The 23,871-nt window shown below is 45.2% G+C and overlaps 1 protein-coding gene across 1 annotated transcript in view; it reads right to left on the bottom strand.

Moving 5' to 3' along the window:
* Nucleotides 1–4,267: 4,267 nt before the first annotated feature.
* Nucleotides 4,268–23,871, bottom strand: part of POU2AF2 (POU class 2 homeobox associating factor 2) — a 109,220-nt gene continuing 89,616 nt past the window's right edge. The window contains exons 3-5 of the mRNA XM_075603162.1: nt 14,534–14,576; nt 12,711–13,009; nt 4,268–5,415 (exon numbers count right to left, since the gene is read on the bottom strand). Coding sequence (XP_075459277.1) covers nt 5,017–5,415; nt 12,711–13,009; nt 14,534–14,576 — 741 coding nt within the window. The 3' untranslated portion in view covers nt 4,268–5,016. The remainder of the gene's footprint in view (nt 5,416–12,710; nt 13,010–14,533; nt 14,577–23,871) is intronic.

The following is a 23,871-nucleotide window of genomic DNA, read 5'->3' as shown; positions in this document are numbered from 1 at the left end:
ATCCCTCCGCTGGAACCAGGAAAGGAAAATCATCTGCTCCGATGGTCGATGGCATCCGCGTGGTTCTCCCAGCCGGGAGCAGGCACATCCGACACCGCCTCTCAAGGAACCACCAAAGCTTTGGTGCTCCCCCTTTCTGGATACACCATCACCTTCGATGACGTCATCATTATGAGACTCCGCTCTTGTTCGCTCTTGAGGGTTAGCATCTCCAAGGCAGCTGTGTAACGACCCGGGAGTCACGGCGCCCTCGGCGTGCTCCCCACTTACCCACGGTTCTGCCGGGTCCTCCCGCGCCTCGCAGTGATCCTCCCTCCAGGACGCCGATCGCCATCTTGCCTAGGCGCGCTCGCACGTCAGCGTTTCTCTTCTAGTGCTGGGTCTGGGCGTGTGCCCGGTCACGCGCCCGCAGGTGCGGCCACACGGAGGCGCGGCCACACGGAGGCGCTCCAGCCTCTTAAAGGCACATCTCCTCTTTTCAATGCTGCAATCAAATGTACCCTTTCTTCTAGGATCGATAATCCCTCCTCCAGGAGCTCCTCTGGACCTATCCCTGTCTCAGCCTAGCCCATCCACACACCCCCACCTTGCTACTCTGCCATTGGACCCTCTTACCTATATATACCCTGCAGCTTCATTAACTCGTCGGCTGAGCATAGAACCAATTGTTCTCATCACTCTCTGCCTCCCTAGTCCGTCTTATCCTGTCTTGTTTTGCAGTTGTCCTCGTGTACCGAACCGGCTTCCTCTACGACTCTCCGCACCTCTGGCACCCCGAACCCGGCAAACGGTAAACGATTACGTCTCTCTCTCTAACCCCGGACTTGGCTAACAGCACCCTCTACCATCCGTACCTCTCCTGCCCCGACTCGGACTCCCAGATCACTCTACTCTCAAGACGTGCCCTCGTGGCTGTGAGTGGCGTTATATCCTATCCCACCTCAGCACCGCGGTCCCGCCTCGTTTGTGGTGAGCTCGTCCTGACAAGCTGCACTCGAGTGACACGCTGACTGGAGCATCACGAGGGAGCGCCTCCTTTCACTGTCGTCCGACGTTGCTTGGGACTTGCCCCCAGTGGAAGAGGACCGGTACACATCACTATCGATGAGGGTGGCTTGCAGGCAGCGATCCCACTGCTGCGCCACCAACGAAAGTGTCTATGCCTCCTCCAGGGCGGTCACCTTAACAGGTACGTTCTTTTTAGATTCTGGAACAGGAACGCACGGGTCCTTTGGAGCATCCGCTCCCAAAGCTGTGGTTCAGTTTGCTTGCCTCTGTAGATATATACGGTATATAATAAATATACAGTATATATTCAATGACAATTACATACCATTCTAGATTGTAAGCTCCTTGGGCAAAGCCCTACTTCCTATTGTCTCAGTTTGTCTTACCATATACTGTATGTATTCTTTTGTCATACAATGTTACAATGCCCTCCCACATTGTACTGAGCAGCAGAAAATCTTGGCGTCATACACATAAAAGATAATAATAATAATAATAATAACATTAAAGAAAAAGGGGAGAGTCTAGCTGCAAGTCCTCACAGAAATGTGTTAATATAATCAATGAAAAGACATAAAGACATGAAAAACACTCCCACGTAAAGCCACAAAAAATATGAGAAAAAAATAAAGTGAAATACACAAATGTATATACAGTACTGTAAATATGAATACCAGTAAACAAAGAGGAACAGAGCTGTGGCAACTAACTGTATAAAAATAACAGTAAGCCATGTTTCCCCTGGTACCTAGGGCAGGGCCCGGTGGTTGCGGGGGGCCCATGCCGGCCGCCGTTGGTAGTTGGGTTCGGCCGGAGACATCCACGTCCAGCTGCTGTTCTTCTGTTGACTGCCAGCCACATTTCCCCCCTCCCCTCACTGTGGTCCATCCTTCACTAAACCCCACACCTGTGTGCGAGCCGGAAGTTGGGCCCACCCAGAAGTCAGATCCACCTTTCGCAGCTGCCCAGGAGACTGCCTCCCAAGGCGGGAGAGGGTGTGTGTGTCTATATGTGTCTATGTATGTGTGTATGTGTGTTTTGAGGGAGGTAGGGTAGGGGGGGGGTAAATGAGTGGGAGGAGGAGCAGGGGGTTAATGGGTGGAGGGGACGGGGGATTAATGAAGGGAAATGGGGGATTAATGAGGGGAACGGAGAGGGGGTTCATGTGTTTGAGGAGGAGCATGGAGGTTAATGAAGGGAAGGTGGGTTCATGTTTGTGGAGGGAAAGTGGGGGAATTGAGTGTGAGATGGGGGAATTGAGTGAGGAGGAACATGGAGAGAGAACGTGGAAAGAGTGAGAGTTGGAGAGAAATACACGGGGGAAGGGAGAGGGTGAGATGGGGAGAGAAATAGAGGAGGGAGTATGAGGAGGAGAGAAATAGTGAGGTGTTTTAGAGTGACGAGGTATATGAAAGGAAAGGGGGGAGTCTAGCAAGGACGCCGAAGCGTGGGGCCCCTGTGGAAACAATACAATACGGTAACATGACGTTCAGTGACGTATGCTGAGATGTAATTCGGCTGTTGTTTTTGCATATAATTAGCTTTGAGGATACCATGTTAACTCGGGAAACATGACGTCCATTCCTGTTTTAGGAAACATCACATTATGACTTCTGATCTAACAGAGCTTCGTGAATCTTGCCTATAGTGGTCTCAGCCCCGTGTAAGCTGTCGTGGCCCTGCCGGTGCCTATAATAGATGTTACTGATAGTGACATGTAAATTATGCGTTATCACATCGCATACCCACAACAGTCCGTTAACGTGGGCACTTAACATTATGTTAATTAAATTATACCTTAACTTGGTGTTATTCTTATTCAGATACTAATATAGGGCTGAATAAGGGTCTGGATGGGTGTAGAGATGGGTGATTCCGCCCAAATCCGTTTCCCAGATGTTTGCTGATGTAACCCCCAAAATCCGTTTTGCTGTGTAAAATCCCCAAATGGATTTGGGCAGTTTCAATCCGTGCGAATTCATCAAAAAGTGCCACTGGATACAACACGTGAGCGAATTTGTAGAAACCAATCCACGGATCCAGCAATCCGTTGGAGGATTCTTAAGAATCCACCCACGGATGGCTGAATCCGCTGATTGGATTCTACAAATCCATCCAGGGGATGCAGAATCCACTGAGTTTATTGGTAATAATAATATAAAATCCGCAAAACATGAATCGCCCCTTTTTGACATTGATCCGCTGAAATCAACGGACCAAAGGAACAGACGATCAGCTGTGGATTCAAATCCAGCCAAGAATTTTGCTCATCTGTACATAGGTGTAACGCCACAATTAGGCATAATTTAAAAAGTTAACATTGCGCATTTTCCAGGCATTATTTACCTCTCCTTTTTCTCGCCACGTAAGCAAAAGCCTACCCTGTTTCAGGCTCTGGATAGGAATAACATCAACACTGGCATATTATTGTAAGATGAAGCAATGTTATGCCATACAATACAATACGGTAACATGACGTTCAGTGACGTATGCTGAGATGTAATTCGGCTGTTGTTTTTGCATATAATTAGCTTTGAGGATACCATGTTAACTCGGGAAACATGACGTCCATTCCTGTTTTAGGAAACATCACATTATGACTTCTGATCTAACAGAGCTTCGTGAATCTTGCCTATAGTGGCTTCTGCAGGTCTTTTCATGATCCTTATCTAATTACTTTTGCGTTAAGACTCTTTGTTCCTTCTAAATAAACATGCAACCGGTCACACACTACTTATTTGTTTTGCCCAATTTGTTAAATAAATATGATGCCATTATTATTCAAACTGCCAATATTGGAAAATGATATCTAAAAGATAATGTATTTTATATATAGAGGAAGGTAAATAGAATATCTGAATTAATTTTCACAGAAGCCAGATGAGTTAAAAAATTCAAAGGGTAATTGATTCTGTCTAAATTAGCCAATAGCAATCATATTTTGTGTCTGCAATGTCGCACATCACCTTTAATTAATTCACACGAGGTGTGTAATAAAGTCTGACTATTTGAAGCTGAACAGTTTGTCATACAAATATTCTAGGGCGAAACCTTGTGTACAAACAGTGTCATTTTAAAACGTAACATACATGACTGTTCTGCATCATTATATCTCATACCTCCATTTCTGGGTCAAAGTCAATTTACAGACCATTTTTAATCCATGTAATTTATGTTGCAAAGTTGTGCACGGAATACAGTGATTTTGTATTACGCAAGTTATAACACAATTTTTTTTTTAATACAATATTTTCCATTACCAACATTTTAATTTCAAATGTACAACTCTAATAAAGTTATAAGTCACCAAATTACCATATTTTTAATTAATAACATTTTAGTTTCAAATGTACAGCTGTACTACACTTAGACGCTACCATATATAGGGCCTCATGCAGAGAGCATAGAATTTTAAAATTGGCGAATTTCATAAAAAGTAGCTTTTTTGGAGAGTTTTATTCTCCATATGCAGAAAAGTGCGAATTCTGCTATGTTTAACATGGATGCGTGTGGCGAGTTTAAATTGGCGAGATGCGCGCTTCAGAAACGTGTAAAAACAAATTCGCGCCTTTTTTTTCCCCTTTACTATAGGCGGCGAGCGCCATCTTGCCATATTTTCGTGGCGCGGCAAAAATGCGAGAATCGCGCCATTTTTTGGCGCGAACAGCCGCTACTTGCCGTTCGCACCTCTCTGCATTCGGAGAGTTTTAAAAATGGCGCGATGGAGGTTCTCGCCAGCCGCGAGGCGAGTTTTAAAAATAGAAAAAAAAAAATGGCGCGTTTTTCGCAACTCGCCATTTTATGCCGTTTTCTGAAGGAAATTGAACAAAAAATGGCGAGTTTTGAAATAACGATGCTCTCTGCATGAGGCCCATAATATGCATGCAATCATATCATTTTTATGTCAAAACTTACAAACAACCTTTACCCAAGAGCAAATTTGGACAAAACAAGCCCTAAAACCTAACATAAGAGCAGCCAGGCTCCTTTAACGAATAAGTCCTTTTTTCAGTAGTTCCTTCTCAATTCGTATGGTCCCCATACTGTATTTGCCTCATCCTTTGGCCAAGCAGAATTGTCTTGCAGAGAATTTGTCTCTGTAGAGTCTTCTGCAGAGAGGTGGTGAATCATCTTTGGTGTCAACTCACTGGTAACAGTCATGATTGGGGAGAAGGAATACGAGGAGGTTGCTGGAAAACTAGTAGAATAATGTACATCATCAAGAGCATGCAATGAGTAAGACTGAGTCCCTTGTGTTGAAGATCCCCTACTTGAGCTCCTGTAGTGAGCACCTCCTGATTCAGGTGTGAGACAACTTGTGGATGAAGAAACGGTCTGTGAGGTGTCAGGGCACAAGACATCCAACTGGTTAATGGCATCCGGCACAGTTTGCTCCCACGAATCTCTCTGTGAAACCAAATTTAAATCATTACTTCAATTACACACTAGTCATTAATGTAATGTATAGGATATGTCAACCTTAAGAGTAATCTAAAGAGTAAACATTACTAGGGATGCATAGTAGCCAGCTCCAAATAATTACATCTAAAGACAAAATCAAGTATTTTTGTACCTTCTTTGAACCAGGAGGTTGATTTCTGAGATATTTAATTTTTCACTTTTTGCCAGTACTTACAAAGAAACACAAAGATGGGACCAGTAGCACCCAATTAGAAGCTGCAAAGTAATCTCATGATCATGTGACAGCTTTCTATTGGACAGCAGAGTGAGGCTGATCCAAGTGGCCATATTGTTACTTTAGGTCAAAATGGTTATGAGTAGAATTTAAACATTAGATAAACAGGGAGTCTCTGTAGAACAAAGTGCTGCAGTTCAGCTCTGAGGGAGCCCTAATACACACGCACGCACACACGCACACACGCACACACGCACACACACACTATTTAAGTTATGGTGGGTGAAAAAGGCAACAAAAAACCTCCACCGTTAGCATAGAGCCGATAAAGAATATCACTTGTGAGCACATTCACATGTCTTAGACAGGTCTGCAACCCTGCTTTTCACCATTATCACCAAGCATACAGTGCTTCCACTGCAGCAAAGGATTCTGGGAAATGTTGCCTTGTTCACCCACCATAATTTAAATAATGTGTATGTTAAACCTACCCAGCTTGAAACTGGCAAAGCCAGTGCAACCAACCTCACATTGATGAGACCCAAAAGGTTGAAACAGCTGTCTGTGAGTGGGTTAACTAGCTTGCATCTAATCTCATGCTGTGCTTAAATACAGTGGGAACAGCAAGTATTTGTGTGTAAGGGTTCCATGTAAAAATGGATTTCAGGCAAAAGGCGACACATTGTGTGCTCATTTGCATTTCATTTCCCAGAATCCCTTGCTGCATTGGAAGCACTCTATGCTATGTGATAAAGATGAAAGGATGGTTTGCAGACCTGTCTAAGATGTGAATGTGCTCACAAGTGATATTCTTTATTGGATATATATATATAGATACGATATTCTTTATTGGATATATATATATATATATATATATATATATATATATATATATATATATATATATATATATATATTATGTTACCAACCAGCAGAACAGCAAAGAGAGGCAGCACTCAGAGGTAAGTAGGAAAAACAATGTATTGAAATAGACACAAAAATCTGACGTTTCGATCCCCAGAGGGATATTCTTCCTGGGGGTGTGCCCTCTGGGGATCGAATCATCGGATTTTTGTGTCTGTTTATCGACTACCGCCGCTTGAGTGCTAAAAATTCCAGTTTGTGAACTGGATAGTTTTGTTCACACGACGTCAAGCTACGACTCACATACGCTACTGGGCTGAGGCCAGCAGGGTATTTTTGATGTAACACGGCTCCCAGACTGTTGAAGCTGGCATCCATTTATATTAACTTATCTCCCAATATACTTTGAAGCATATCATCTTCAAACGAAATATATTCCCTGTATATTTGGATCTATATTACCCATTGATTCCACATATGACCACAAGTATCCCAGTGTTTCCTGTCTACACAGACTTGAAACAGATCTAGGAATGTTTCTATACATTTCCTTACTTGGCATTAAAATGCAATATACAAACTATCAGATTTGAGTTTAAATACATATCTATAAAGTGCATACTTCATAAGTACAGATGGCAAAGTACTATTCATCAACAAAGTTCTACTGACATGTTCAGAACAAACTACTTACGCTATGGCACCTATGGGGTTAATAAGGAACTCCAATTTGGACATGAAAAGGTGTATATAAGGAGAGCAGGGAGAGCACACGCCCCCTTGCCTATCAGCCTTGAGAAAGAGTGCATACGCGAAACGGTCGTCGGCGGAGGCTGATCATCACGCAGTGGCTCTTGTCACGACGAGCTCTGCATATACCTCAGCTCTATATATATAACTGTATGAGTTAATGTTGCGATTGTGGCTAGTGGTTCAGAACACCACATAGACTTATACCCAATCTAGTGAGAGGAGCTCGACCTAGCAGGACAACTTACAGAGCCTGCAACTGATACACTGATCGGATGCATTTGTAACCACTGCCTGATCATACAAACGGTATGTGGTTCCTATACAATACTGATCTCATATTATCCTGATATTAATCAAGGATCTTTTTAAGTGTCTAGCCTACAATAACCAGGGGTACATTAGGCTGATCTGTTTAAGCATAGTCACCTCCAAATAGTGAAGACTTTACCACTAGACAGCACTTTTTTCTGCAGCAGACTGACAATTGATTTAACTAATTCAGCTGCATTAAGGAGGAGAGATTATATCTCTTCAACTTTGATAATAGCCCTCCAACATTACAATAAGGAGGGATTACTTAGTGCTAATATATTACCCCATATACATTGTATATGGTGATACAGGTCTGTGTGTCAAGCTTTTTAACTATATAGTTATTTAGCACATATCTCATCACACCCTGATTATAGCAGGCTTCTGACTGGGATATACGGTCATTTTTATTCTCATTTATGTACACCCTTTTATTTTAAGAGATATACCATTAAAATTATTTTTAATCCTTATCACTTATCATTACTATTACTATTTACTTTAGAGTTATAGAGTGCTACCAGCTGAGTCCTTTTTCTTTTGTGTATTCGTTATCCACATGCAGGATGTACGGCTGCTCCGGATCGGCATAGGCTAAGACAGGGGCTTCCTTGAGGCTCTTCTTCAATCCTGTGAAGGCCTTCTTGCAAGCTGAAGTCCATTTATCTTTGAACGGTGTTTCGCAGAGTTGCGGCCTTTTGCCGAGGCTCCTTGGGGTAGATTTTCAACAGGTTGTTGAGGACTTTGGCCTTGCAGGAGTACCCCTCTATGAATCTGCAGTAGTATATGCAAAACCACATGAAGGATCGCAGCTCCATCACGTTATCTGGCCCGGGCCAATTCACTACGACTTGGACCTAAGCGGGCCAGTAGCCAATCCTTCCATGGACAATATGTGGCCCACAGAGGTGACCGATGTGCAGCAGAAGCGACATTTGTCCAGGGACAACTTCAGGCCTTCTTTTCCCAGTCTATCCAGTACTTTCAGAAGGAGTTCTCCTAGACTGGACATTCCCGGAGGTTCATATCACCAACGTTCTTTTCCATTAGCCTCTGGAAGGTCGCAGGTGCACTGCAAATGCCTTCGGGCATCCTGGTGAACTGGTAAAATCTGAGGGGGCAGACAAACGCTGTCTTCTCCTGGTCTTCAGGGCTCAACATGCTGAACCACTGACTGCCATATAAAGTGCTGAGGATCTCTTAAATCTGCGGCAAGTTATATTGGTCTGGGACTGTGCGGTGGTTCAGGGTGCTGTAATCCACGCATAGGCAAACAGACCCATCCTTCTTCCGCACTACTACAATAGGAGAGGCATAGGGGCTATGAGACTCCATTACGATAACCGCCGTCTCCATCTCCTTCAAGACGTCCCTCACGTCCTTCACATCTCTGGGAGCAATGCATTGGGAACGCTCCCGGAATGGTGTGGCGTCATCCAACCGGATCGTGTGTTGAGCGCTCTTGCTGCAGCCCACATCCAAGCTTGTCACTTAACCGTTTCCTCCACCGCTCAGGCAAGGTCAAATCTTTGAAGTCGAACTGTAATCCCATAGGGGCTTCTTGTGCGTAGCAGAGTTCACATGAGCCAGGGATTCTACTGGAGTAACTGGATATATCCGGCCCAGTGCTTGACCGACTTCAAACCATATGGGTTGGGGCGAGATATTCTGTATGGCCACTTTGAATCGGCGTGGAAGGGCAGACTTTCATTTTTTTCATTTCTGATACCACCTTGAACCCTCTCTTCACGTCTTCTTCGGGCATGGTCTCTAGTGAGAAGTACCAGTCGGCTTTGTTACGGCCCGGGTAGTTAGGTACCATGGCCATGTTCTTCACTTCCCCTGGTGGAATCTCTGTCAACCCCTTCTCAAGATTGAAGAATTGTCCAAATCCTTCTTGGGCAGAGATCCTATAACACTCCTCTTTGAATACTGGGTTAATCCATAGAGAAAATAGGGATAATTCACCAGCTTCTTGCAGATAGGCCCAGATCAGGGCCCTCACCACATACGCGTTGGTCCGGAATATGATGGGGGAGCTTGGATGTTCCTGGGACTCGGGACATATCAAGACGTCCACTTCCATGGGGTGGGTTTTGTTGGTATTGAGCTGCGGTATATCCAACCGCATGTGAATAACACCATCAATAGGGTAGTCTTTGCTACTAAGGCCCCACAATTTCATCTTCTCCGCCGACTGCATAGGCAGGTGTTATAGATGCAGGTTGTAAAATGGCCGATAAATTATGGTCACTTGAGACCCAGAGTCCAGCAACGCAGAGGAGTAGAAACCCTCCATTAACACTCATACTATGGCCGCAGGTCCTACTCGACTGTAGGCATCTGGTTGGGGCTCCTTTTCAGGACTAGGCGCAGGGGCGCTATCGGAGGAGGTGGATGGCTGTTCCGCTGTTTGAATGGTGAAGGCCATGGCTCCAGGGGTGGGGGTCCTTGAATTTGCCAAAGATTGTCCAAATTGGCCTGCTTGGTTAAAGGTATAGCATCGGGTACGTCGGATCGCACTGGCACTAGGCATGGTGACCGGTTTCTGCACCTTAGAGATGGAGACAGGGGCCACTGGAGGAGGGTTATCCTCTGCACTTTCCATCTCATTAGGCTTCTGGTCCGACGCCCCTTTGGTCTCTCCCTTGCGGGAGTCTTTATGTTTCTTGGGGGCGTGTAACTGTGTATAGGCTTCATGCCCTTTCTCCAGGCCTAATAGCCTTCAAGTGTAGGAGGACTTCCTTGTAACAATGAGCACCGGATCATGATGACTATAAGATGGGTGGGTATAGATCCCCTTAAAAACAGTTTTCAGCAATATTCATCCACTTCAGAGGCTGGAATTATATAGTGGGAATGTAGATCCCACAAAACTAACTGTATCCATTGAATCAATTCGGACAGTTCTTGCCCTTTTTTATGTCCTCTTCTAGGCAATAGATCCGCGTCAATAAGGCCACTAACCTCTGTGCCTTAACATCTGTATTCTGGTCTCGGTGCATTCTCAAATCCGTGGAGGTGGGGGGTTGTAGGCACTCTATTATCCGTTGCCTCTTAACAGCTTCGGTGCAATACTTCTTCCAGTATTTGCAAGTGTAGTCCTTCCAGGCTTCGAATATCTCTTCTCCGACTAGCGTGGGTTTTACCCCTTAAAAAACTTTTAACTTATGGTAATGTTGTGCTTGAGACGACTCGCTCTTGTTCCTAGCCAACAACTGTATGGCTTCTGCGAGCATCTGAACTATATCCGAACGGTGGGAACTGTGACTGCAATGACCAGATTGGCAGCTGTGACCGGACGCGGCACTGGCTTCACTCCTGCAAGGACTTCCTGGGGAAGGTGAACACATAACCATCGGAATTTCCTGCTTGTCACTGGCGAAACTAGTGGGCTCCAACTTCACATGTATTTCTGGATAAATTATAGACCTCCTTCTTCTGTTAAGTCATACCCGCCTGTAAATAGCCCTACACAACATATCTATTCTGGGTCTGTTCGGTGGGCTAGGATATGCGCGGCCTGTATGCCCGGGAACTGCCCCAGTACTATACAAATGTCGTAAGACGAGGTGTCGACAGGGACTAGCCCAATGGCGAGCACCTGTTGGGGTGGTACGGTAATGATATGTTCAGTGACATAATTTGTTTGTACTCATTTTGGGCACTCCAGGTCTTAATCTCAGTAGCACTACCAAATGTAGCCCCTTTTCCCTATGCCTACAGGAAACTATGCTGTCGACAACGCGTGCTGCTATACCTGTTGCTCACAGGAGGCCTAAGCTTCCACAACTGGGAGCCTGGGATGAGCTCTTTCTCCTATAGTGCAGTGCCTCCACCCATGAGGGATCCCAGCATTGGCGGAATAACCTCTCACAGGAACTGATACAGTAATGAATACACACACACAAGGTATATAACGAGTATTTACTGAACACACATATAATAACTATATAACTGTACTCTACAGTATATCATACAAAAATATACAAAAAACTACTTAGGGTGCGGTGGCACCAATATCCTTGGTGTCCTTCCCAGTGTCAATCACATCCAATGTATGAGGTAGCGCTACCCCTGTGAAGCGTTGGTGCACTTTATACCTACCTGGGCACTCCGGTACCCAAGTGCAGCTGGTGAAAGAGAGGATCAGTCTGGTCCCACGATGTGGGGCCTCCAACAATCCCCTCTCTCCTTATGAGTCCCAATCTGCTGTGTGAGGTGCGAGCTCGAGCTGGAAGGTCTCACACAGTCTCTGTGGCCTGTGGCTTGGTCCCTGACCACAGGGCACTGCCTCTATGTGCTAATTGGGAAGCGTCCCTATCTAGGGCCTTCCCTACAATACTCAGCTGGTTGTGACTCAGAGCCTAGCTTGGGCCTAAGGGGGTAAGCCTAGGCCTAGTCCAGGAGCCACTTACTCCCTGAACATTTCCTGCTTCCTCGCTGGCTCTCTCACGACTCGCACGTGTCCTCCGCTGCGGAAGATATCCTGCTTTCCGCTCCAGCCCTATTGGCTGGATAGCCTCATGTGGCATCCTACCCCAAAGGATCGTGGGACTCGTAGTCCTGCGCGGCACCTAGCGGAGCTGTTTTAAGATGGCCGCCGCACCAACACTACTGCGCATGCAGGCTTTGTTATTTTGCGCATGTGCGGGATCTAACATGGCCGCCCCCACACTCCCCGATCCTACACGGGGCTCTGGCGGCATCTCAGCAGTCCCCCCTCATCGGAGGTAAGGAGGTGGACACTGCTACATCTATATATAAAGAACTACACTGAAAGGTGAGGTTTCAAAGGCTGTGAATGCATTAATATGTCAAATGAACAACTCATTTTACTGATTCACTTTAAGGTATTACCACTCATAATTCTACTATGATGAAGATTTTTAACCTGAGGGTTAGTTATGATAATTGGGAGACATACGTGATTTTTTTGGGTGACACAGGAATACAGAGCAAAATGATGATCACAGATTTAGAATCTGAAATTTTCAATTCTATTTCTATCTACCTCCTCTTACCACACCAAAAATTGTAATGATTTCTTTCAAGTAGGGTTTTCACTGCTACACAATTGTTCCTTCCTTAGTACCATGACCTTCAATGTTCATTAAAAGCTGACTAAGTCACTCACCAGTAAATAGTGTGATGGGTCACCAGAGAAGTGAGGTAGAAGAGGTGGCAGTGATGAAGCACTGAACAGGGAACCACTGCCGGATGTTATGGATGTGGTCCTATAGTCCCCGATAGACTCAGTGAAATATGGATCAAGCAGAGGTGGGTAGCCTTGGATGGAAGTAGGGTCGCATGTAAGGGACTTTGACCCCAGTGATGAAGAGTAAAGATCGTTGGAGTACTGTTTTGTCGCATGGAACTCAGATTCAGGCAGGAATGACCTTCTGACTCCATAGTATCCAGACAATGCAGGTGAACCTGATGACATGATAGTAATGAAACAATTAGTGGCAAGGTGTATAGCACCCATATAAGCAAAACAGCACAGGCTACCAATGTCAGTATATAACCATGTGATGGACTGAATGTATATCTATGTTTAAGAGTGTCTGTGTGTGTGTGTGTGTGTGTGTGTGTGTGTTTGTGTGTGTGTGTGTGTGTGTGTGTGTGTGTGTGTGTGTGTGTGTGTGTGTGTGCGCGTGCGTGCGTGCGTGTGTGTGTGTGTATTAGTGTTAGTTAAAGATTATTAAGGAACTGAATTTTTTTGGTCTATTATTCTCAAACAGCTTTCTGTATTGCAGACATCTAAATGAGATTTCATCAGCCTGAGATTTCTCTATGGCACATAGATGCACATAGATGCACATAGATGCACATAGATGCACATAGATACACATAGATGCAGTACACTTACTGTAGATTATGGGAACCAGCCTGTGTAGACTCTATTATCTAAATGTTTCTCATATGTTATTAAGGAGCTAGTCGACTGCTTACAGCTTGACCTACATAAACCACTATAAACTATTGGGAGTTGGATACTTTTAGACCATTTAAAAAGTATATATCAAGTTACACAGCTCCAAGGGTTCTGATACTGTGTAGTCTACAAGTGCCAACACAATATACTATTAACAGCATTTGAGCTACAAGACAGTACAGTAGTAACTGTCTAACAGGAAATAGGGTACCTCTCTCTTTGCATTTTTTTATTGACTAATTTCACGTGTCACCATTTGTGAGTGACTCTTACCTTTGTTAGGTGTTTATTCCTTCACTTTTTATTTTGGATATTCATGTTGTGTGTTAGAGAGGGGAGAGGAGAGGAGAGGAGAGGGAGGAGCGTAAAGTGGCATCAAAGGCTGGTAAGTTAATAGAGCGCAGGTTTCTGCAGAAACGAGGGGTAGATGGAGATGGAGAAAGGGAGAAGCGAGAGAGAGAAAATGAGATGAGATGAGGTGATGGTCAGAGAGAGGAAAGGGGGAGATGGAGAAAGCAGAGAGAGAATTTGTCTAATGTGGTAGTAGTGCAGTGAGCATAGAATGTTGGAAAATGCACATAGTTTACAGCCTAATTTTTTTGGAGTTGAAGCACAGAGGTTTAAAGTAATTTATCATCAGTCAAAAAACAGACACTGGGATTTGAAACAGGATTACCACACCAGAGATAATAGCAACGCTACAAATGAGCCACTTAATTTCCCAAATAGAGTTAAACTGTCTCATTAGATGAGGAGAGCAACACAACCTGCTAAAGTTATTGGCTACAGGTTTGTAAGACAAAGTGTTCTTGTGTTAAGTGTTTTGTACTTTGACATACAGTACTGTATGAGAATTTATCATGAGACAGATTTTAAAAATAGAAACAAAAAAATGTCAATATATTTATAGAAAAATGAAGATTGTAACCATACCAATCAAATTAAATAGAAACATATGAATATTCTTTTTTGTTAACCAAAGGCTGGGCATGCAGTTATGTTATCTAGGAAAAAATACTTACTTGACATTTGGACAAATGGAGTCTGTGAAGCATTGGTACTGCCCTGTAAATGAAAGACATGTTTCAAAATGTTTTTTTCAAGCAATCCAAGTTTTAAGTACATAATTCAAAAGTATGTCTTACGTCTGCAATTTTGAAATTGCTGAGCACTTAAAAAATATGATCTAGTAATGTGTGTACGAGATCATGTAGAGGTAAGAAATTATAGGAATGCAAAATGTTTACACTTTTCTAAACCACTTAAGAAACTTGGGGGCTCACTTTTACGCACATTATATCTATGCAGGACTTCAATAAACTTCCTGTGGTAGCACATTACTATCCCTGTGAAGCAGTCCACGTATTATCCAGTCTTGGTTTCTTATATATAAAGACAAATGCTTGGTGGCTTTGCAGCATGGCGCCATGTTTTGCTCACAGTAATGTATTTGCATGCCTTCCTCAGGTCTCCAAACCTGCCGGACTCACTCCATTATTCTGTTTTAAAGTGCTTGAGCTAGAGAGAAGGATTATGGGTAGTGCACAAATGTAGATGTGTAATTTTTAGCTTTCTCTCCATTTTAATTCATGGATTCTGTAGAGCTTTTAGCTGCTGTATTACACATGTGTACAACTTAGGGGCCTATGCAGAGAGCAGCGAATTTTAAAATTGGCGAATTTATTAAAAAGTAGCTTTTTTGGAGAGTTTTATTCTCCATATGCAGAAATGTGCGAATTCTGCTATGTTTAACATGAATGCGTGTGGCGAGTTTAAATTGGCGAGATGCGCGCTTCAGAAATGTGAAAAAAAAATTTGCGCCTTTTTTTTCCCTTTGCAATGGCCGCGAGCGGTAGCTTCTTGCCAATTTTTTCTGGCGAGGCAAAAAGGAGACAATCGCGCCATTTTATTGGCGCGAACAGCCGCTAGATGCCGTTCGCGCCTCTCTGCATTAGGATATTTTTAAAACTGGCGAGATGGAGGTTCTCGCCAGCCGCGAGGCGAGTTTTAGAAATAGAAAAGAAAAATTGGCGCGTTTTTCGTAACTCGCCATTTTCGGCTGTTTTCTGCGCGATTTTCTCCAAAAAATGGCGAATTTCGAAATAGCGCTGCTCTCTGCATAGGCCCCTAAGTCTGAGACAAGGAAGTGCAGAATCTTTGGACCTGCACAAAGAAAGGTTCTGTTCTTCTCGACTCATCCGTTTGAGTTTGGTTACTGATTCTGCATTGTGAAGCTGCAAATTGTTTTCAAGGAGACACAATTAAATTCATGTGGGTGAACAGGTGATACAAATCCTCCATGCATATGTGTATCTGCAAGTCTTCCACAGATCCCCATACCTGCTTCATTCACCCCATTGTCGGATAGCAGACAATACTTAAACAGCAGACAAAAAACAAATATTCAGGGATGTTACAAGATGTAAATGTATTAATCAAGTTTCTTACATCTGGGGCAAAAAGATTTATTGACTTGCCTGATTTTTTAATACAAAAATGCTGAACAGAGATGGAGGATGGGGAACTTGTCAGTGATTTTGGAGGCTGGAAAAAGGAATACCCAATGCAGTTTAAAACACCTCCCTTTCTTCTTCCTACACTGCCCCCTGTGCCTACCATGGACCAATCTTGTCCCTAATCAAATCACAAGGATAGGTGAGGCCAAAGAAACCCCATTAACCATTATCCTTAATAAAGTTCCTTATTGCGTTGATTAAATACACACATTCTATTATAATATACATGTAATGTAACTCTTCCTATTTACACTCCCCAAATCATAAGCTGGTGTTCACAGGGCAAAACGGGGGCAATGTATATTAATTGGATGAGCACGTGTGTGAAGCAAGTGAAGTGAAGACATCAACTGGACTTTGTGGCCACTCTGGGTGTGTGTTTGTGTTTTTATTTGTGTGTTCTCGCTCTACAGGCCAAACGCCCTAAGCGATTCTGATGATATTTTCAGGGTACCGTTCTCCAATCCTTACTTAGATCTGCCAGACGTTTCAACCAAATCAGTGCAGTACCCATCACAGAAGTATTTTTTGTCTTTTGAAGTGATAAGAAAAAAAGGAATAAACGGTAAATCTCATCAACCGGATTTTTGATACTAAACATTAGGTGTATTATTTTGCATCGTGTACTACATTTTTAGACAATTTGCTTGAGCTGTTTCAGACATTAAATATTTATAATGAAAATAAATTGGTTCACACACTAATAAACAGTGCACATTCTAATCAGTACATCAATGTAGATGCACATATATGCCCAGACTCCATTGATTTTGGGGATATGTAAAACTTATACATTTTCCACTTTGGCCATTTTAATTCCCCCTTTTTTATTATTGTTACTAATACATATTTTCCCATCATTTTTTATTTCTTTCTATAATCCTTTAAAGGATGTTAAGGGCCTATCTATACTTGTTGATATATATATATATATATATATATATATATATATATATTTATTTATTTAAAATGCCTGTCTATGCACCCGTTTTCCCAACAAAATTGCCTTTGATACAGTACTTAGACGCCGCTGACTGTGATTGTGATCAATCTGATGATGATTGGTGGGACCTCTCCAATTCTGGAGATATTATTTTGTAATGTCCTTCATGGGTTCAGTTTATTTCCACTATTATAAAACAAAAAGATGGTTTTGTTACAGCTTCTAAGCTGCTAATAAAGCTATTTTTTGCATGTGCAAAGTATGTGATGTTTTGATGAGCATTATCTCCTTAAACTGTCATATTACGTGACATATTAGTAAGGTAACTATTTTAAGAGATAAAAGAGTAAAATCGCTTTGATAATTAGGCATAACTGGGTTTGATGTTTTGCAGGATAAGGGTATTAAAAGTGAAACACTTTCCCAGTTGTACTTCAAGAAAAAGGAGAAGCACTTGGAAGCACGGGGATAAATACTTTCTTGTAAAGATGGAAAGTGAAGCAACCTCTCTTTTTTTCTTATCTGTAAATCTGTATCTATATGTAGCCATGCATAATAATGACTGCATACATCTTCCCTGTTGGCTGTAAGTCCTGGTAAGAATGGGCATGCCAACAGTAGTTAGGGAGGTTTTCCCTCACACCCTAGTGTGGTGCCCTGTGTAAGGAAGGGAGTGGCTGTATGCTCTGAGTCCCTGGATAGTGACCTCAGAGATGCGCCTGCCCCCTGGAGTATAAAGGGCACAACACTGTCAGTTAGTGTTGTGGTTGGTTGAGAAAGAGTAACCAGAAGGTACAGAGATTGAGTAATTACTTTTGTGACCCTAGTGCAGTAACTAGCGGGAGCAGAGTGATAAATCAAGTTGGTCTACGCCACACTGTGTCCAGGGACCTGGCACAGTGGTGATCTCCCTAGGAGAAAGGGAATCCCACTTCAATACGGGAGGGCGTACCTGGCAAAGGGACAGCACGAAGAGATGTGCGGCTAGAGCCGGCAGCTGCATGGGGCAGTCTGCAACATCCCTGTATTCAATAAAGATGTCCTTGAGAAAAAGAACCCCACTGTGTGAGTGTGAGATTACTCGACAGTGGATGGCACCAAGAAGGAGTTCCTCACCAGGACCATCTCCCTGCGGAAGCACAGATCCTGATGAGGTGGAGGCGCTGCACATGATGTAAGTTGGACTCGCACCCACTACCTCAGCTACCTGTCCTGATGACATCCCCTAATACCATCAAGCGGGAGACTCAGGAGTCCTGTTACTTGCAGGTGCAACACCACACACGACCTTGTAATGGGGACCGGTTAGACCACACGGGCCAATGTGAGATTGGGTGGGTCAGACAAGGGGGGTCCACCCGTTACAATTGGAGGCGCTGCTGAGATACCTGTCAACAGGACAGGCTTTTGCTAGGCACACATTAGGAAAGGGAGAGTGTCTGCTGCCACTTTGTGCTGCGTGGGACGGAGCCAGGGGTAGTCAGGGAGATGCTGGAGCTGCATGCCGCAAAGACGCCTTGGGATCCGTTAGGGGTTAGTGAGTCTGGAGCCGGGGGCTATTGCTGTTCTAGTTGCCTTGAGGTAGCGCTAGCGGGGGACGCCTAAGGGGTAAACTGGTAACTGAGAGCAGGAATTCTGGACGGGTCCGCACTAGGCTAGCCAAAAGTAGGTCGACGCCCAAGGTACTGCATGGAAGAGCCAGAGTACTCTAGTCTCCATTCCAGATAACTTACCAAGGAGCACAGACTGGAGGAACGTGTTACAGTAGACACAGAAAGAGTGAGCCTAGCCTGAGGTAGTGCAAACACGAGTCAGATCTACGTTAGGTACACAAGGTGGTGCACAAGGCATGTTTATTGTACGGATGTGGTAGCTGCCCCGCAGAGCGGAGCTCCACGTACAGAAAATCAGTGTTCAACGATCAAGAGAGACCTGTCGGAATGGAGGATCTGCACAGAGCAGAAGGTCCAGGATGGCAGGGTGAGAGAACCGTCAGAATGGAGGATCTGCACAGAGCAGAAGGTCCAGGATTGCGGTCAGAGGAAGAACACGCATATGAACTGTGCGTGGACGAAGAACAAGCTACAGAAGAGACTTTTGTGAGTTTGTTGTGGAATGGCGTGAAAGCCGTGGCTGCGCCGTATTTGTCGTGTTGTTGTTCTCGGGATGATACCTCTGAGAATAATGAGCAGGACAGTGTGATCCGATGGGAGGAACGAAATGGACTTTGTTATACCCCAATTAACAAACAGCCAGACGCTGCCTTAAATGAAAGAAAAGACAATGCTTACCAAGATGGCGGTTCCCGCTTCCCCGGGACACCGCGTGGGCATGCTGCAGAAAGTCTTGCAACTTTGCAGTTTGCTAATTGTTGGCCAGGATTGGCGCCAACGAGAAAACTCCCCCCCCGATGAGGAGTTTGGCGCGAAAGCTGGAGCCGCGCCCTCATGGACTATGACTCACTCCGCACCTGTGCTGGGTCAGCCTACAAGTCTACGAGACATCCCCCTAGTTTCAACCAGGTGGAGTGGTTTGCGGTTTCACCGGATGTCGACAGAGAAAATGGGAGGAAGGGTTGCTACATCGGCCCATGCCATTCAGTTGCGAAGAGCCATTGACCAGTATAGACCTCTGAGACGAGTGCCTCCGCTGGTAAAGATGGCTGAAGCTGCTGACAAAGTGGACCAAGGTCCTGTGATTTCCACTCACCCTTATTCGGCTCCAGGAGGCTTCCTGATAATCCGTGTGGAGGGTGTGGAGACTGTGGCGTGTCTTTGCCTGCAGTGCAGACTGCCGGGCGGAGCCGTGGGCAGCGAGGCCCGATGCCCCCACTGCGGACTGCAGTACATGTGGCCAATGACCACATTCGTACCGATGCAAGCTGTGGGAGTGGCCGGGAATGTCCCGATTCCAATAGAAGAACAGCCGGGAGCTCTCTGGAACAAGAGTGCCAGTCCCGCAGAGTTGGAGTCAGCACTGGTGCTTCCGACGGAGAAACTCAGCCATCGGAGAGGTGATCACCGAGGAGCCCATCGACGGTCTCCTACCGGGATGCCTCGGCCGAATTGCAAACTGGAATCCTCGGACGAGGAGTGCGCAAGACTGGCGAGTAGGACAGTCATAAAAAGAGACTGTCATACCATTGGTACGCCATGGAGGGATGAAATTCCTCGTGGTGTGGAGACGCGGAGTCGAGTGTCTCCCGTACCGCGACCACCCGATCGCCGGAGTCCCACTGCCGTGGTGACTAGTGGATCGGATGCGGGTCGATCCACCCCGACCCTGCGAGGTACTAAGACACCGTGCCTGTTGCAGAACCGAGGGGAGGAAGAGCCAGAGGAGCAAGTCCAGAGCCAGACTGGATCGCGCAGCAGACGGGCGTTGCCGGATGTCCTGGTGGAAGAAGAGATCTCGATTGGGGATCCATCCCAAGATGGCGTCGCAGCACGTGCGTGTGCGGAAGTGGTTCCGGAGGACCAAAGCGGCACCGAGTGGGAGATGGTGGCCCCTCTACGGTCCAGCAGCGGGAAACGATCCCCTACTATCCGGGGGAATGGGCGATCGGAGTGCAGAACCAAGGGCCCCGCTGAAGGAGACAAGAATGGACTTTGTGGTGACGTTACGACAGGTATCGCTGGAGAGCAGGTCGAAACCCTGTCAGTACCTACTGTTCGGTCCCGTCCCCAAACCCCGTTCACACCCAAGGTTAGCCCCAAGGCCCTAGTTAAAGCCCCTGTACCCGTCACTATTTTATTTGGGTCCAGTTCCAGCTTAGGGTTGTCCGGGGAGTCACGGGGTCCTTCCGATGATCGGACTGGAAGCCTAGACTTGGGTACGTCGGATGATGGGTCGGAGGGAGGAGGGAGTATGTCCCGGCAAGTGTCGGTATCTAGCGATTGCCCTAGTGGGCTTAGTATCACCGTACGAAACACCTCTCAGTATAAGCGAGTTAATGAGAGATCTGAGGGTACATCTGGGGTGTCTTCTGGTGGGCCTGATGAGGAGTCCATAGAAGAGAGTACAGATCCTAGCTCCGAGGAACGGAAGGAGACTAGGTGGTGGGCCCCATTGTACGAGGGGTATGTATCATGGTTCGACCGCACCCGCTTTATTTTAGAGAGGGAGGGGGTGGTTGATCACTGGTGGGCTGCCGGTGACTTTGACGACAAGTCATACCTTAGGGCCCTAAGGGTAAGGTGGGATCGAATCCAGGCAGGCCTTATTATCCCTAAGGGGTCCACAGGGTTGGATGACCCGGTAGAAACTGATGAGCCCCTGTCATGGGTGTTGCCCGGGGCGGCTGGCCAAAGTAGCTTGACCAGGGTGTGCCGAGCTGAACAGGCTATTGCGAAACAATATAGGAAGTCACATGGGCTTGATTACCCGTATGTCCCGGAACCTCTAATGAGAGAGATAGAGGAGAATAGGGAGATATGGCTCAAAAATGATATCCAACATTATATCATAGAGAAAGGGGGAGCCATTAAGGGGATACAGGCCGAGCAGAGGGTAGCTCAACTGATGCGGGTCTGGAAGATAGGGCGCAGTGTGTATATGCACAAAGTGGTATACTGCAATGAGCGAGGAGTACCACGAGAATACAGCGTGACTGTACATGATGCCGCGGGGCGAGAGGTGAAGAAGCCAGATCCTCGGCATTATTATTGAGTATCCAATAGAGTGGTCTGTTGTTTTCTTTAACGCTCCCTGCTGGTCAGTGAGTGTGATGGGCTGGCATTATTATGTCCATGTAATGATGTTTGCTATGTTATTTGTGTGTTCTTTTGCAGTGTTTCCTGGCGCAAGGTACACCAAATTTAGGTCCCAGCCGGGACGGTGGGTATTAACCAGGGGGAGTATGTAGCCATGCATAATAATGACTGCATACATCTTCCCTGTTGGCTGTAAGTCCTGGTAAGAATGGGCATGCCAACAGTAGTTAGGGAGGTTTTCCCTCACACCCTAGTGTGGTGCCCTGTGTAAGGAAGGGAGTGGCTGTATGCTCTGAGTCCCTGGATAGTGACCTCAGAGATGCGCCTGCCCCCTGGAGTATAAAGGGCACAACACTGTCAGTTAGTGTTGTGGTTGGTTGAGAAAGATTAACCAGAAGGTACAGAGATTGAGTAATTACTTTTGTGACCCTAGTGCAGTAACTAGCGGGAGCAGAGTGATAAATCAAGTTGGTCTACGCCACACTGTGTCCAGGGACCTGGCACAGTGGTGATCTCCCTAGGAGAAAGGGAATCCCACTTCAATACGGGAGGGCGTACCTGGCAAAGGGACAGCACGAAGAGATGTGCGGCTAGAGCCGGCAGCTGCATGGGGCAGTCTGCAACATCCCTGTATTCAATAAAGATGTCCTTGAGAAAAAGAACCCCACTGTGTGAGTGTGAGATTACTCGACAGTGGATGGCACCAAGAAGGAGTTCCTCACCAGGACCATCTCCCTGCGGAAGCACAGATCCTGATGAGGTGGAGGTGCTGCACATGATGTAAGTTGGACTCGCACCCACTACCTCAGCTACCTGTCCTGATGACATCCCCTAATACCATCAAGCGGGAGACTCAGGAGTCCTGTTACTTGCAGGTGCACCACCACACACGACCTTGTAATGGGGACCGGTTAGACCACACGGGCCAATGTGAGATTGGGTGCGTCAGACAAGGGGCGTCCACCCGTTACATATAATAACAGTGTGATTAACATTCAGTGTTTGGTAATAAATGGTGATTAGGATACATCTCATGTCTGTATACATGTTGCAGAAAAGAGACTTTCCTAGAATCTTAATTTCTTACATTGACAAGCCAATCATTAATAAATGTCTCGGCAATGCTAGTTGCAGCCCTGGCAATAATTATTAAGATTAAAGAAAAAAAATAGCATGGTAGAAAGTAAAATAGGCCTCTCTTACTTCTCACTACTCATCCTGTACATCACCACCCTGCTTCTGAACTGAGTCAAAAGCATCATTATATATAATATAATAATCATTATTGACACATAGTGCTCTGACCAACTTGAGTTGGGACATTCCTTTCCATCCTGTTAGAAGAGACACATACTGTATGCAACTTGTCAGGATCCTACTGAGATCCTATTTGCTATAGGTTTGATGAGATTATCATTGGTCACTCAACTTGTATTAAGAACAACAACTAAAAAACACACACACACACACACACACACACACACACACACACACACACACACACACACACACACACACTACTAATACGTAGTTCACAGTTCAAGTAGCCGTATTGGCTCTGGAGAAAAGCAGATTCTATGTAGGTTATGATACATTTATCGAAATCTGATAGGCATAATTTAATTCCTGCTAATTTATGCTAATATTTTTACCACTCCACTAGAAGACTCTCTACAGAGTTTATCTCCATCCCTACTTATCATTTTAGGATTTATACAGTATGTTTCCTTCTACTGTACCGCCACCGTGAACCTGAAGAAGAAACCTATGAGGTTTAGAAAGTTCTGTACACAATAATTTAATCTATGATGAACTCTAATGTTGGTTTGGTAAAAGGCATCACAACCTACATTGAACAGTACTAATTATAAATGAAAGAGCTTTAAAACAAGGCCCGCCATGGTGTATAGATGTCACAGGCTTCATTGTTCCCCCTGGTGTAATATGTTGGGATATTAGGATATTCTGAATTTTCAGCAACATTGACATTGAATCCTCTTGAAACTCTGTGATATTCTGAGTTATACTGAAATATGTTCTGTTCTCTAACATGTACAACTAGCGGCCCAGCCAGTACTTGCCCAGAGGTTAGGCCCTTAGTAAAGTTGGTGGGGCACAAGTAGATGCCTGTTCTCATAGTGGGCACTAACAAGAGGCACGTAGAGTTGCTGCTTAACAAGGCTGCAGCA

This window comes from Ascaphus truei, chromosome 6 (assembly GCF_040206685.1).
Source record: "Ascaphus truei isolate aAscTru1 chromosome 6, aAscTru1.hap1, whole genome shotgun sequence".
Taxonomy (NCBI): Eukaryota; Metazoa; Chordata; class Amphibia; order Anura; family Ascaphidae; genus Ascaphus; species Ascaphus truei.
This window is presented reverse-complemented; position numbering and strand designations above follow the sequence as displayed.